This window comes from Rattus norvegicus, chromosome 10 (assembly GCF_036323735.1).
Source record: "Rattus norvegicus strain BN/NHsdMcwi chromosome 10, GRCr8, whole genome shotgun sequence".
NCBI lineage: Eukaryota > Metazoa > Chordata > Mammalia > Rodentia > Muridae > Rattus > Rattus norvegicus.
In genome coordinates this window covers 33,942,925-33,958,067 of record NC_086028.1, presented here as the reverse complement: position 1 = coordinate 33,958,067, position 15,143 = coordinate 33,942,925, and the positions used below count along the sequence as shown (strand labels likewise).

Sequence of the window (15,143 nt, the reverse complement as noted above, 5' to 3'; positions counted from 1 at the left end):
GCTTCCTGCTTTGATGGTCAGAGTCAGAAGACTGCTCCCCTACAGAGACAGCACCTACCAAGCTAGGTAAACCTGCCTCCTTGTTAACCTGTATAATAACCAAGGCTCCTTGATTATCTGGGTCTCATAACCCTTCCTCCTCATTCAGCTTATACAATAACCTTATTTCACTACCCAACTGTATAAAATAAACACAAGGAGATTCCAGCTGCACGTTCTCCATCAGAGAGCCTGGTCAACCCAATCTGAGGTCTTCTGCATGTCCGTGTGTCTGTCTTTTCCTTATTCCACTGCCATGGGAGTCAAGTCTATCCCCAGAGCAGTGTAAGGATGTGGGCATATCTGCTTACTAGGTTTGTGCGTACAAAAGCTTCAGTTCCCCTTCTTTCTGGTCATGGTACATTCCTCATGAGGGGCATCATGTCTGCCTAAGGCTTATTCAATAACAAAAGGCGTTGTCTTTCTCCTCTGTGTTTGTTGAGAGCATTTCCTGAGTTCCTGGGTAGGGAGAGGTTCTGCTTTGCCCTCAAAAGAGTTAGGTACTGAACAAAGATGACTGACAATGTCAAAGGCCTCAAGGGAGCCTGAGAACCTTAGATGTGCTTCTTTGGACAAAAGTCAACTGCTATCTTATCCTGATACTTGGGCTTTAGAAAACCTGAGGGCAGATACTGGGGACGTGACTATGTGTGTGTCACGGTCAAATACAATTTGCCTTATTTAGTGCTTAATCTAGGTGGATGGAAGTGTTTGGAACCAGGAACCATTTGGCTACATTCAACCAATTTACGAAGGACAAATTGGGCCAGTGCTCACATTCTAAGTGATGGTCAAAGAAGTGTACACTATTGGTTCTATAAGACAAGTAGCATCTGTCAGAATTCAGGACATTCCCTGAGACTCAGTCAAAAGGCAAAAAGTCACAGTGCAGAGGGGAAAATCCATTTTCTTATCTACTGCCCAACACAGTGAGCATGACTCAATAAAGCTTCATATTTCATAACTGCTAAGAGTTGGCAACACGTGCACATTCTCACCACCAAGAAATAAGGATGTGAGGGGACGGATATGCTTGTTCGTTAACTTGATCCAAGCATCCTGTAGTGTGTACACGTACAACATTGGATTATAGCCCAAAGAATAAATACAAACTTGTTTGTCAACCAAAACAAACCAGATGCTGTATCTCAAGCCTATAATTCCAGTACTCTGAGGCAGGAGGATCACAAGTTTGAGGCCTCTCTGGACTCACAGGGATAAAAATAGACACAGGGAAGGAGGAGAAAAGTAAGGAAGACCAGGAGGGAGGAATCCTTAACATAAACTTGAAAGTATCAAAGCAAGCCAAAGAATGCTACAATAGACTTGAAATGAGTACTTCTATGAGCAGAAGCAGGAACTTCCGCGCCCTTTGCTTTGGTGATTGGGCCAGTCATCCACTAGCTGACCGGGCTTTACTGAAAGGAACAATAAGCATCTTCCATATTCTAACCAGAGACAGTTCTGTACTTTTGAGGGAGGAAGAGGTTTGTGGTTCTTAATCGTGTTGTGTCTCTGCAACACTTTGGCACAATTTTTAAAGAGCAAAACCTGCCAAGCATGGTGGCCCACATCTGTATTCTTGGCTTCCAGGAGGCTGAGAAAGGAGGAATGCAGAGAGTTCCAGGACAGCCCTGACTACAGGTAGAAGAGCTTGTCTCTGAAAACAAATAAAACAAAACCAAAAACTAATTAAAAGCAAATGTGTTGGTGTACACTCCTGGCATCCTTGTTTACTGGGTCTGGATGGGGCTCTGCCACTTACTGTTTTTCAGCTCCTTGGGTGAGCTACAGGGAAAGTAAATAGGTTTACACACACTGGACTAAGGCAATCTGGGTGTATAACTATTCTCCCTTGATATTAGCAGAAAGGCTGAATAGAGTTAGAAGGTCATGGAAATCGATGAGGAACGATCTAAGACATAGCAAGCTGCAGACATGCTCCCACAGAGGAAGTCAGAGCATAGCCTGGATGGAGTTCAAGATCATCTGCTCAGGTCAGTGCACTGAGGGAGTCAGAGTACAAGTGGATACACATGCAGTTGGGACTCAACGGATCATCTTGCTGTCCTTGGAACTCAGCCTAAGAGTAGTTGAACAAAGACAACACTTTCACCATTGTGGAAACCATTGTGCCACCTTCCTGCTTCCCGGTGCCTTTGCCAGTCAAAGCTCACAGGTATCTCTATATTCAGCCCAACCTTCTCCAGAGAACCTGAAGTGAAAGGCTAGTCAGAACAGCTCTTCCCAATTCCTGACTACCTTCAGTCCTCATCTCTCAGACCCTCCCTCACCTCCTCAGTATCTTCCACCCACATTCATCTCCCCATAGTTCACCTTCTACTTCACTCTGCAAATCCGGTCTTTGGTGGAGTGTGTAAGTGTGGTTCCTGGGAGAGACATCTACATACTCTATCCCCTCATCCCCAAAGCTCCAGTTAAAAATTTATAGAACTAACCACTCAAGGTAGTCTTCTGTTTCTTTCAAAACTGATAATGAGATCATGTCCCAGATTTATTCACAGCAGATATTTTGGGATGCAAGACCCAGCTGTTAATGAGAGCAGGGAATAATAGACATGTACACCATGCCAAAAAGGAAACTCAAATAATGAATTGGCTCCAGGACAAAGTTCACTCCCCATAGCCCTAACTTTGGTAAATACCCTAGACTCCCATTAAATTACAGGAGACACCCATGGGGTATTGCCTGACATGCTACCTACTCTTCCCCAAGAGTCACATTTACCTTGTCCCAGGGTAACTACTGAGTTCCAGAATGTCTGCTTGTATTCTGGGAGCTTTGTTAATGGATGACCAGGTCATGTGTTCTGTGACCTTTGTTTTCCATTCACATCCCATACTTTCCTATATCACTCACTGGTTAATCACTCAATACACAAATAATTATTGAACATTGTAGAAATTAATATAGACCAATCAAAGAAAACTCAAGTCTCTTTACCCAGAGTTGCTATAGCAAGGGAGACAGCTACTGTCTCTTGAGTTTTGATTGGCAAAGGCTCCGGATGGTGGGGTGTGGAATAGCTGGGCCTAGTGATGTGCACCCTTAGTCCCAGAACTTGGAAAGTAGGAGCAGGTGGGTCTCTGAGTTTCAGGGCATCCTGGACTACATAGCAAGTTCCAGACCAGCTACACAAAGGAGGCTACACAAAGAGACCATCCCTTAAAAAGGGAGAGGGAGCAAAATAAGTAAGATTCAGGTATGCTTTGATTGTAGGATGTTGGCACAGGCAAACTAGAGTGACTGAAGTGAAGTGAGCTGCCTGATTCACAGTTAGTTAGGATATATATTTGGGCTTTCATACTTGATCTTAATGCAGAAGCAAGGGAAGAATTACAAGACCCGACAGGTTATTTGTCAAGACTAGGTCATTTAGTCATAATTAATAATGTTTAGCTTCCTAGATTATTACTAGAGATATCAATCTTGGGGCAGGAGAGATGGCTCAGCAGTGAAGGGCTCATACTGTGCATTCATGAGGGCCAGAGCTCAGCTTCACGTAACAAGCTCCTTACACGTACGTTCCTGGAACTTCAGCTCTGAGTAGGACAGAGACAAGAGGCTTGCCGGGGCTTGCTGGATGCTGGCTCAGATTCTTTCAGCTTAGAGTGGCTGTCAGTATTCCTTTGCTTTTGGCCCCTTCCTCCACCTTCAAAGCCAGAAAAATGGCATCTTCAAATCACTTTGCTTCCCTTATTTTATCTCCTTCTCTAACCTCATTTCCTCCCATCTCTCTTTCCCAGCTGCTAGATATCAAGCCTACATATACATCATACACTATAGATATATATACTATACATGTAGAATATATAGACTTTAGCATTGGGCTGCATCTCCAGCCCTGAGTGTAAAAACAAAAGTACATGCTAAATTATAAGTTAACAGTGCTTCAAGAACAGTGTCTTCATGACTTTCCTTCATAATGTAGATTTAGAAGATTCATTGTAAACAATTATTATATAAGAATACAAAATGGTCCATATACCTACTGAGTATAACAATATTAATAAAATATTTCCCCCAAGGTGTAACACTGATCTATGACACTAGAATAAATAAGAACAAAGGCTAAACATTTAGTAGTGGCTGTTGGGTAACTAACTGGTATGTTTGTCCATCCTTACAAAGCTTGGTTAAATAAACAAAATATGTTTTGAACTTTTGCGCCTAAACCATAAAATAACACTTTCAAAATAGCAGCTGACAATTAAGATATGAGTGCCATGGTATAATGTAGAAAAATGGGAGAAGCTGAAGTCCAACCCAGAGTTTTCCACTGCACCAAAGACTCAGAGAAAGTGTTACAGGCTCTGAAAGAGTCCAGTGGAACAAACCCCTCTATAATCCATTAAAAAGGAGCATCGCTAGTTAACACTGTCTGTGTTATAGACCTAGATAACTACTACTTGGCTTTTGATTAGGATAGACTTGGGCATTTTTAGTATCCATTCTGGAGCAGAGAGAGAGAGAGAGAGAGAGAGAGAGAGAGAGAGAGAGAGAGAGAGAGAGAAATAGATTATCATTACTAATTTTTTAGCCATAAAAATCCCAGATTAGATTACATTTCAAGGCCTCTTTCGGCCTATGGCTCAGTGATACAGAGGCTGCAGAAGTGGTCCCAGGCATGATCTCTGAGAGCTGTGAGCCCAGCCAGAAACTCTTACCCATAACAGGCATCAGAGGTTAGCAGGGTACTTTCCTAACACCCATTGTTGCAGTTAAGGCAAGCTAATCACCATCAGTTAATTATCTTAAGCTACCTTAAGAGTAACTGGGGATGGGACTGGGGATGTAAGAACAGTAGTCAAATATGTTTTTGACACTTTTAGCTGTGGTTGGAAAATGTGAGCAAATTTAGGTTAAAAAAGAAAAACCATCACAAGACTACCAAAAACACACATCAGAAATAAATAAGAATGTCCTTGTCTGTGACAGAGACAGATAGTGAACATATGTGCACACGTGTGCACATGCACTCACAGTTCCACTCCTTCTCGGGTGATACACATAATAACTATATAATGTTGCCAGTTGCCTGAGACAACATGTGAGAGCTTGGGCTGATCTGAATAACGGAACCAGTAAATATAAAGTGTGAGTTCTCACTGTCTTCTGTGACCTTTCTATCTTTCTGTTACTCTGATGCCATTGATGAGTTGGGACAGAGAGGAAAAGGTTAAAGGGAAATGAAGATAGGAAAAGGTCACAGGGGCCTGATTTTCATCTGCTGGCCCAGCCTAGAGTCTAGTTACACCAGTCTAGAGTGTATAGCACAGCCTACCTGGGAAGTATACACAGGCTTTACCCTGCCTTCCTAAGAATCCTCCAAGACCATTGAGAAGGCCAAAATCATATTTCTTCATTGAATTCTGAAATCTGTGCATAATGAAATGACTTGGATTTAACTTTTCTATGCCTTTGGCTTAGGTACATTTCTTCCTCATACAAAAGCCTGCCTGGTACATCACAGATAGCCTTTATAACTTCACTTATGAAAAGTTCCTTTCATAAGGAAATGAATAGACCAACATATTGTTTGCTCTCCTTCAACCTCAGCTATGGATCAACTCCTTCAAACAATATAGCTCCAGATCCACACCACTGAGACAGCAGCTGCTGGGGCGTTAGATAAACCCCTTCCTGACACTCACATCTCCTAAGGGACTCTCTGTCCTTCCTCCTACTAGCCCTCAGGGTGAGACACTTCCTCCCTTCTCAATTTCTTCTTCACTTCTTCCATTCTGTTAGCAACTGAAATGTTTTAAAATCTCATTTTTGGCATTTTGGGTTTTGGGTCTTAAGCACTTAACCACTGAACTCCCAGAGTGGTACCTGGTAGAGACCTGACCAAGATACAGCAAGGAGCAGCATGTCGAACAACACTAGAGCCATTGCCAAGGCCTGGAGTAATCTAAGCTCAACTTGGACCTGATGTATGCTCGCTCCCCTGGGCTCTCACATTAGCACTGACCCTTTTCATAAAGTGCTTGAGAGACGAAGGAAGCCGCTGTACAGGTCAGCTGACACAGCCCTTAGGACTCTGACTGAAGGCTGAGGATGACATTGGGACCTCAATTTAGTTATCAGCATCGTGGGTGTGTGTGTGTGCACACTCGTGTGTGTGCGCCTGTGTGTATACATATAGGATTGTGTGATTACTAGTAGACTAACATGTAAAATAAGTTTGGGACCGGAAGTACAGTCCAGTGATATAGGGCCTATCTAGCTTGTGCGAAAGCTCTCAATACCAACCAGCACTACAGAAAAGTTTTAAATATCCTCCTACTAGAGGTTTAAAGAGGCCAAAACTCTTTTGATTGAAAATCTTTTTTCATACAATATACTCTGATCATAGTTTCCCCATCTCCTCCCAGATCCTTCCCCCCCGCCTCCCCCACATCCAACTCACATTTTCCTCATTCTTTCAAAAAGAAAGAACCAATTAAAAAAATCAGCATTTAAAACCAAATTAAAGTGCTAACACGCATACATAGACACAGGAGCAGACACACGCAAAACAGAAAAGCACAAAACTGGAAACTCTAAGATACAAGCAAGACCAGTTAGAAAAAATAAAGCCCAAACCAAGCCTATGACAGGGGAAAAAACCTCCAAAAATACCCAAAATAAGTTTATAGAGCGTTGGCCATCTCCTGCTAGGCCTACCCTTCAGTGTGGGTTATTACCCAGTGAGACCCCACTGGAAATAAAACTAATTTTTTTGCAATCAGTTGTAAACTGATGATAGACTTTTACTTATGAATGGGATCTTGGATCTACATCCCAGTCCCTTCTCAGTGCTGGGACTCCATCCGGCTTGAACCTGTGCAGGCCTGTGCATGCTGCCACAGTCTCTGTTCAGTTCCCAGCACCTTCCTTGTGTGGCTCACAACATCAGTAACTCTGGCTCCGTGGCATCTGACCCTTCTTCTGGCCTCCACAGGCACACATGGCATTCGCCACCGCACACACAATAAATAAAAAATATTAAAAGACACTGGAGGCAAAAAATATTTCCCCTCTCCTTTGAAGCTTTCACTTTGAAACAAAAATGGTACCACTCTTTATAGAAATGGGTTCATATGTATGTATACAATCATGTCTGTCAATCCTGGTATGTCTGGAAAATATGGTTTCCTGGGTGTTCTCCCTGTCTCTTACAGTCTTTCGACCTACTATTCTAGATAGCTCCCCAAGCCCAGACAGTTTTATTTTAAACTTGAAAATATTAAACTGGACAACAGACTTTATGTAAAGTCTGTCTCCAGGGGATAGAGAATTAGCATGATGACTCAGGAGTGAAGTCCTGTCCTGGTGGCTGTGATGTCTGCCTTCAATTCCAGGACTGGAGGTGAAGAGACAGATGGAATTCATAGTGGTCAACTAAGATATTACTGGGGGGAAAAATCATCAGTCACTGAATAAGCCATGCCCACACGACAAAAGATGGCATTACACTGGCAAGAGACGTTTGCAGTGCTGAGAGACGGGATCGTAATTTATATTTTGGTTTTTTAGTTCCTTAGTACTGGGGATCGAACCTAGGAACCCCCATATGCTAGACAAGTGTTCTACCACTGTGCTCCATTCCTAGCTGGATTAAAATTCCCCTACAGTTAATGGACTTAGTACAACAGGTTGGAATCTGGTAGAATCCCAGCTACAAGTATCATTCATTAAAACCTTTTCTTTGAGTAAAGGATCTTACTACACAGCCCAGGCTGCCCTCCACCTTGCAGCCTTCCTGTCTTTGTCTCCTAGTAAATGTAAATACTCTCCCCAGAGATATTTTTGCTAATTGATAGAAAAAATGAAGCTAAAAAAGAAAAGAAAGGGGGAAAGTTCTCCCAATTGCATTTTAGCCAGGCCCTGCTGATGGTGCATACAGAACTAAGCTCATGCTAGCAGAGATCAATTCCGACCCCGAGCAGCTCCAATCCAATTATGCTCAGACAAATACCCTAAGTGGACATTGCAATAAAAAAGGTCATAGTGAAGGGCAGATATCTCATTTCAAACCAAAGAGAAACCGATTGATAGTTAGTGGATTAACAGTCAGTTTGAAGAACGGCATTCTCCCTCAAAACCAAAGAGCAAGAATTGTCTAGTTTAGTCTTCAATATGAATTTTATTCAAAGTGCACAGCAGGGTCAGAAAATACAGCACATGCAAAAAGAAAAAAATAAGAGAGAGACCTTGTTCAAAGAAAAGCCATCCAGACAAACAGATCTCATAAGTTTAGAAATAGATCATGGTTTTAAATCTCCTAAATTGGTTAATGAATGTAAAGACTATGAGACTACTTGAACATACAGAGATCTTCAATTGTGTTTGCAAGAGAAATGGAAGCCCTAAGGATAAAATTACTCTAGCCTTGAGAAATACAATGGCTGAAATTCTGAATTACGGTGTGAAATAGGAGCCATCTTGGAAATAGGGGGGGAAATGGCAGCGATCTAAGATGGAGTCAGATAAGGCTTATCCTGTAAAAGATAAGATAGTTCATACTTCAGGATTTGCGGGGCACACAGGGATGTCACAACTACCAAGCTCTTGTTTATCAGGAAGGAGGCTTAATGGAGTTTGACTAAAACAACCAGTGGGCAAGATTTGGCCTGGAGGTTAGAGTACTGATCTCTGAACTGCAAAATGAGGTAATCAAATATTGCAGAACCAAATAAAATGAAGGCAAATGAAAGAATTACAGCCATATCAGATACCCACGTTTGAGCAGCCTGGTGGCCTTAAATTGTTAAGTTGGAGACAAGCTCATATATCATAGGATAATTGTGATGAATATGTGTCTGTAGAATATTCATCCACAGTCCAAGGGAAAAGAGTTGGGCCATGTAGTGCTATAATCCCAGCACAGAGGAGACTCAGGCAGGAGGCTGGAGAATTTGGAGCCATCCTGACCTACATAGTGAGACCTTTCAAAACGACAAAGTAAGTATCAAGTCCACAAAAGCCCCCAAATTTGCTGGTATTCATATACATTGTCTTTACAAAGATTGCTATTGTCTAATCCACGGATCCAACAATCTTAGGGGAAAACAAGCCCACACTAGAGACATGCCGTTTTCAAGTTGCTGAAAACAAGATGTGTAAAGAAAAGTAGCCAAAAGTAACTTTACAATATAGGCTCTCCATTAAAAGACATAGTTGAGTGCTTATCAGAAATAACCAGAAAATCTAATAAAAAGACATTTAAAGACAGAAAATAAATGCCAGCATATAATTTTATACCCAGTAAAAAACAATCAAGATTGAGGAAAACACAAACGTGTGCGTATGTTTTCAATATGGTACATTTGTATCTCCCTCAGACAAACTGCAGCTGGGGGAACCAGGCTCTCAATTCCACACCTCACCTCTTCTGACACCAACTTCAAACAAGAGTCCCACCTCCACAGGGACACTTTCCCAGGAGTTTCCTCAGGGCCCCAGTCACTTCTTTGTTCCTTAGACTGTAAATAAGAGGGTTGAGCATGGGGGTGATCATGGTGTAGAAGGCAGAGACCACTTTGTCCTGCTTGGAGGAATGGTAGGCCTGTGGTCGCATGTATGTGATCATGGCAGCCCCGTAGAAGAGGGAGACCACAATCATGTGGGAGGAACAGGTAGCGAAGGCCTTCTGCCGACCTTCTGCAGAGCGCATCCGGAGCACTGCCACCAGGATCCGGATGTAGGAGGCCGAGATGACAGAAAAGGGCAGGAGAAGCATGAGGACACAGCAGACATAGATCATGGTCTCATAGAGAGAGGTGTCAGCACAGGCCAGCTTGAGCACAGCAGGAACCTCACAGAAGAAGTGGTCGATCTCCTGGGAACTGCAGTAGGGGAAGCGAAGCGTAAAAACAGCCTGGATCAGTCCATCTACCAGGCCAAAGAGCCAAGACCCCGCTACCATGAGCCAGCAGACGCGGCGGCTCATGATTACAGAGTACCTCAGCGGGTTGCTAATGGCCACATAACGGTCATAGGCCATGAAGGCCAGCAGGAAGCACTCATCCCCCAGGAGGGTGAGGAAGAAGAGAATCTGGAGGCCACAGCCAGCGAAGGAGATAGAGCCACGGCCCATGAGAAAGTCAGCAGCCATCCGTGGCACAATGGTGGAGATGAGCATGAGGTCCATGAGGGATAGCCAACTGAGGAAGAAGTACATGGGGCTGTGCAGGCGAGAGTCCACAAGGATGAGGAGGATCATGAGCCCGTTGCCAGAGAGGGCCACCAGGAACATGAGCATAATGATGGAGAAGAGGAAGAGATGCAGTGGAGAGTGGGTGAAGAGGCCCAGGAGGACAAAGTGAGAGATGAGAGTCTGGTTGCCTGTCCAGGTCATTGTTAGGGAGCGCTGGGATCTGGAAGCAAGTTTACAAGATCAGCATTATAATATATATAATATTGAAGGCATTGTAACTTGGCCCAATGTGTTGTCATCTTGTTTGTTTCTATTGTTTTTGTTTTTGTTTTTTTGGGACAGAGTTTCTCTATGTTGCCCTGGCTATCCTGGAACTTAATGTCCTGGAATTGTAGACCAGGCTGGTCTTACACTCATAGAGATCTGCTCTGCCTCCCCAGTGCTTGGATTAAAGGTGTGCAAAACCACCACTTGGAGTGTTGTCATCTTTAAAAATGACTTGGTTTAGAGTAAATGTGTAGCCTCTTTAAAGATTTGGAGAGAGAGAGAGAGAGAGAGAGAGAGAGAGAGAGAGAGAGAGAGAGAGAGCGAGCGTTGGTTGTCCTAACACTTTCTGTGTATAACTGAGAAATTAGTTTCAAGCTTTTTTTTTAACTAAGGTAAGAAATTGTCTCTGTCCCTGCCATGAACTGTGTTCTAGTTTCCTGCTCTCATCCCTAGTTCTTTAGGTCCAAGGAACAGATGTCATTCAGAGATAGATCACTTACCTCATATGCACAAAGTCTTGAGTTCAAACATCATCACCACACAAAAATATAACATAAAATCAACAAAGGTCCCAGGTCCCAAATCCACTTGAGGATTTGCTCTGCTTTTTTTTAAAGTACTCAGGTATTAAGAATGAACAACTGGGCATCTGACATAATCTCGCTAAACTTCAGTTTAAGTAGAGACAACAAGAAGAACAGAAGCTGGTAGCAAAGAGATGTAGGAACTTAAGCAGCACTTTGTGGTTTAAAATGATGATGGGTGCCATTGCTTGGAACATTTGTCATCTGCTGGGAACCATGACATGGACTCTGCTGTGTCTTCTCATCTAAACTTCATAGCTACCCTTAAAGGTATGGAGGTGCACACCTGTGAGCCCATCTATGAGGGATACTAAGGGAGGGAGATCTTGGGGTCAAGGTCAGCCTTGGCTACATAGTGAGACCCTATCTTAAAGCAAAAGCAAACATGAACACAAAGTCCTAGGGGGAAAGGATGATCATTAACTCCATTAATGGTAAACTGAGGCCGAAGGAGGTTCCTTATTATTTTCACATATGAGAGCTTACAGTATGTTTAAGAAACACATTTCAATTACATTTACTGAGAGTGTGTGTGTGTGTGTGTGTGTGTGTGTGTGTGTCTACACACATGTTCTCCAGCACCTGTGTGAAGTTCGGAAGACAACTTGCACAAGTCAGTTCTCTCTTTCCACTACAAGTGTCCCAGGGATGGAACTCAGGTCTCCAGGCTTCAGGCTTTTACCAACTGAATGATCCCACTGGCCTTTAAAGTACTTCTTAAGAAGTTTAATGAATGACGAATCGGAGGCAATGAAAACATCCAATACAGAGAAGGGTCAGTGAGATGGCTCAGAGGCTTACAGCCAAACCTGACAACCTAAGTTCAACCCCCAGGACCAAATGTTAGCAGAGAAAGATGACTGCAGGTTGTCTACTGACCACCATAGGTGTGTTTTACACACACACACACACACACACACACACACACACACGCACACACATGCACAAACAAATACAATAAAAATTTCAAAAGTAACTAAATAAACTATGACATATGAGAAAGTCATTTTAGTCAATAGGATATTTATGACATTTTGTTTTATCTTATTTAAGACACAGTTTCTCCATGTAACAGCTCTAGCTGTCCTGGAACTCACTTTGAAGACCAGGTTAGTCTCAAACTCACAAAGATTCACCTGCCTATGACTCCGGAATGCTGGAATTAAAGGTATGTGCCACCACACTTGGCTATTTATGACACTTTAATATAAAAATTCCAATAGTTTTAAGTATTTCTAAAAGCTTCAAAGAAATATGTCAAGGTATTAACAGTGTAGTCCTTTCTATATAGTGGCATTAAAAAGTGAATTTATGTCACTTCCCTAAATTTCTTTTTACTTTCTACATTTCCTGTAAGAGACATGGAGCATAAATATAATTTTAAAATTATGCTATATTAGGCTATTGTGTGGCTCCAAAATCTAGAAAAACTAAATTATGTGTAGTTCAGCACCTAAAATTTATTAGTCTTCTCATGATCACTGCCAACCAATTAAAAAAATTAGCAAGAAAAGTCAGAATATTTATTTATGATTGTGACAAGTGTGGAATAAAAATCTCTAATTTAAAAACTTAAAAGATATTTTAAGTTAGGAATCATGGTGCAAGCCTTTAATCATAACACCTGAGAGGCAGAAGAAGGTGGATCTCTATGAGTTCAGGACCAGCCTGGTCTACAAAGTGAGTTCCAGGACAGCCAGAACTACACAAGGTGACCCTGTCTTTATGTGTGTGTGTGTGTGTGTGTGTGTGTGTGTGTGTGTGTGTGTGTATGATGTATATACATATATCATATATAAGATGTATATACATCATATATACATATATACATATACATATATATACATATACATACATACATACATACATACATACATACATATATACATATATACACACACACTTCCCCCAGAGCAATGAGAAAGTCAAGAACAGATAAAATTCTGGGTACCAAAGGCTGAGCATGCAAAACATCCTGGAGGGACAGAAGCAGTAGAGACTTAGAAGAAATAAATAAGAAGGTAGGAAAGGAACAGCTGTGAATAGAGGCCAGAGGTGCCTTCTCCAGAGAGATGAACAAAACCAAGCTCAGTTGTTCATACTGGCAAGAACGGGAGCACACATTCTCCCAAGGACTGGGAAAGATGTTGAGTTAAGTCACATAGATGGTCTCTGTTTATAGTCTGCCTTTGTGTCAGGGAAAGGAGAGCAGGTTTGTACAAGGTGCTCCCTCGAGCCCCGCCTCAGCCACTGAGGATCACTAAAGGTTGACTTGAAAATGCAGACGGTCTGAAGATCTCCAGTTCTGGGGAAGATGAGTGTTTGTACATGCCCATTGAGGACATCAGTTTAAGAAGAGTGACCACAGAAACAATGAAAGTAAATGTGAGGGCAGCAGCAAGCACTACTATTAGATACTGAGAGCAGCTGGGTGGAAAGTGACCGACTTCCAGCTATGACAGCTAAGTTCTGTAGTGACAGTGATGACACAGAGTAGTAACAACACAGCAAGCACCCAAATGCTCAGAATTGGTTTCAGGAGGCAGCCATGTAAACCTGGATGAGTGTGAGACCAACAAAGGCATCACCTGGAAGTCTACCGAGGAAACACACTGCCATGCATGTCCCTCCTCACCACACACAAATGGGCTCCCTCCTCACCCACAGCAGACGGACCAGACTACTTCTCTGGGGAAAGAGAAATGGAGTTGAAGACCAGATTCATTTCCACCACGCAGGAAACAGAAGGGCCCTCCCTGCAGTCAGGAATTTGAGTAGCTCTGGAACCATTTACTGATGCCAGACAGGAAAAAAAAATACAAGTGTATAATTCAAAGTGAGGCTACAAAGTGAGTTTTATGAGAGAGTTTCTCTGTGTAGTCCTGACTGACCTCGAACTCACAATGATTCACCTGCCTTGCCTCCCATGTGCTGAGGTTAAAGGTGTGCACCACTACCAACTGGCTATCTAACTTGTTCTTAATATTAATACTTAATACTTTAATATAAGCCAACATTCAAGGGCTAAAAGACATAAAAATGTTCTATCCACTAGTGAAGGAAAACCAACAAGGTGGTAGATAAGAGAAAAAAGACTCCTCAGGGAAGTGTCTAGACCATTGTGCCACCTCTGAGTAAGATAAAGTGTTATAAATAAACACGAGGTTATGACATGGAAAGGCAGTGGTAAGATGATGATAAGGGGGGAAAGAAGCATTCAGAAGGCAGATACTCAGAAAATAAAGATCCAAAATAAGGATAGCTCTCCTGGCAGGCAAGCTTATGGAAATATTTGAACATATGCAAAATTACTTGTCAATAAGATGTAGATTTGATTAAAATTTATAAAAAACGACAATCAATCTAATTGTTCCTTAGAGGAAACATTAAATAGGCAACGGGATGAGGTACATAGGAAATAGACTTTCAGTGCGTTGCTACAGAATTCTCTCTAAATTGTTTTAAAATGCAGCAATGCATAGAAGGCAATGAACTCGTTTACTCACAAATCAAATTCTTCCTCAGGCTTGTGTGCAAGAAAACAGCAAGACTGACTCGGAGGGAAGAATCTAGGAATCTGATTGCTGCCACTGAGTTAGAGAAGAAAGTCTTTGTGGGATACAATTTTTTTATCTCTAGCATTTTTAAGCTTGTGAGACAATGGCCTGGTCAAAATTAATAAAAAACATTAATTATTAAAGTGTTGCCCAATAGGATTTGTCATGGAAATCTGTAGGACAGAAGCCAACAAACAAGTAGTCACTCATAGAGGTGTATTGAACAAATCGCTAAAATAATTTTGGAAAAATAGTCAAGGAACTTGCCTTGTCAGTGAACAACACACAACATAATGCTGTATCAATTAAAATTCCCTTTTTTTGTAGGGTCAGAACTTGCCAAAGTCTTTATTGTACATTAGAGACAGAAGCACACCAGGGGATTTTGTTGAAGAGATTTGCATCAGAAAGAGTGGGAAATGGCCCCACCAGGAGCTTCCTCACAGAGAAAGCAAAGTATGAATAGGAGAGAAGGGAGCACACACCAATGTATGCTTCTCCAGATAAATTCTGAGTTCTAATTATCCTTC

At 42.1% G+C, this 15,143-nt stretch overlaps 1 protein-coding gene across 1 annotated transcript; it reads right to left on the bottom strand.

Annotated features, from left to right (window-relative positions):
• Positions 1–9,452: 9,452 nt before the first annotated feature.
• Positions 9,453–10,406, bottom strand: Or2t26 (olfactory receptor family 2 subfamily T member 26). Its single transcript, NM_001100803.1, has one exon. The coding sequence runs from the start codon at positions 10,404–10,406 to the stop codon at positions 9,453–9,455; it is 954 nt and encodes a 317-aa protein (NP_001094273.1).
• Between the last annotated feature and the right edge of the window lie 4,737 nt (positions 10,407–15,143).

Excerpts from the sequence above, each read along its gene's own strand:
- Or2t26 (NM_001100803.1), bottom strand. The coding sequence starts at position 10,406 with ATGACCTGGACAGGCAACCAGACTCTCATCTCTCACTTTGTCCTCCTG.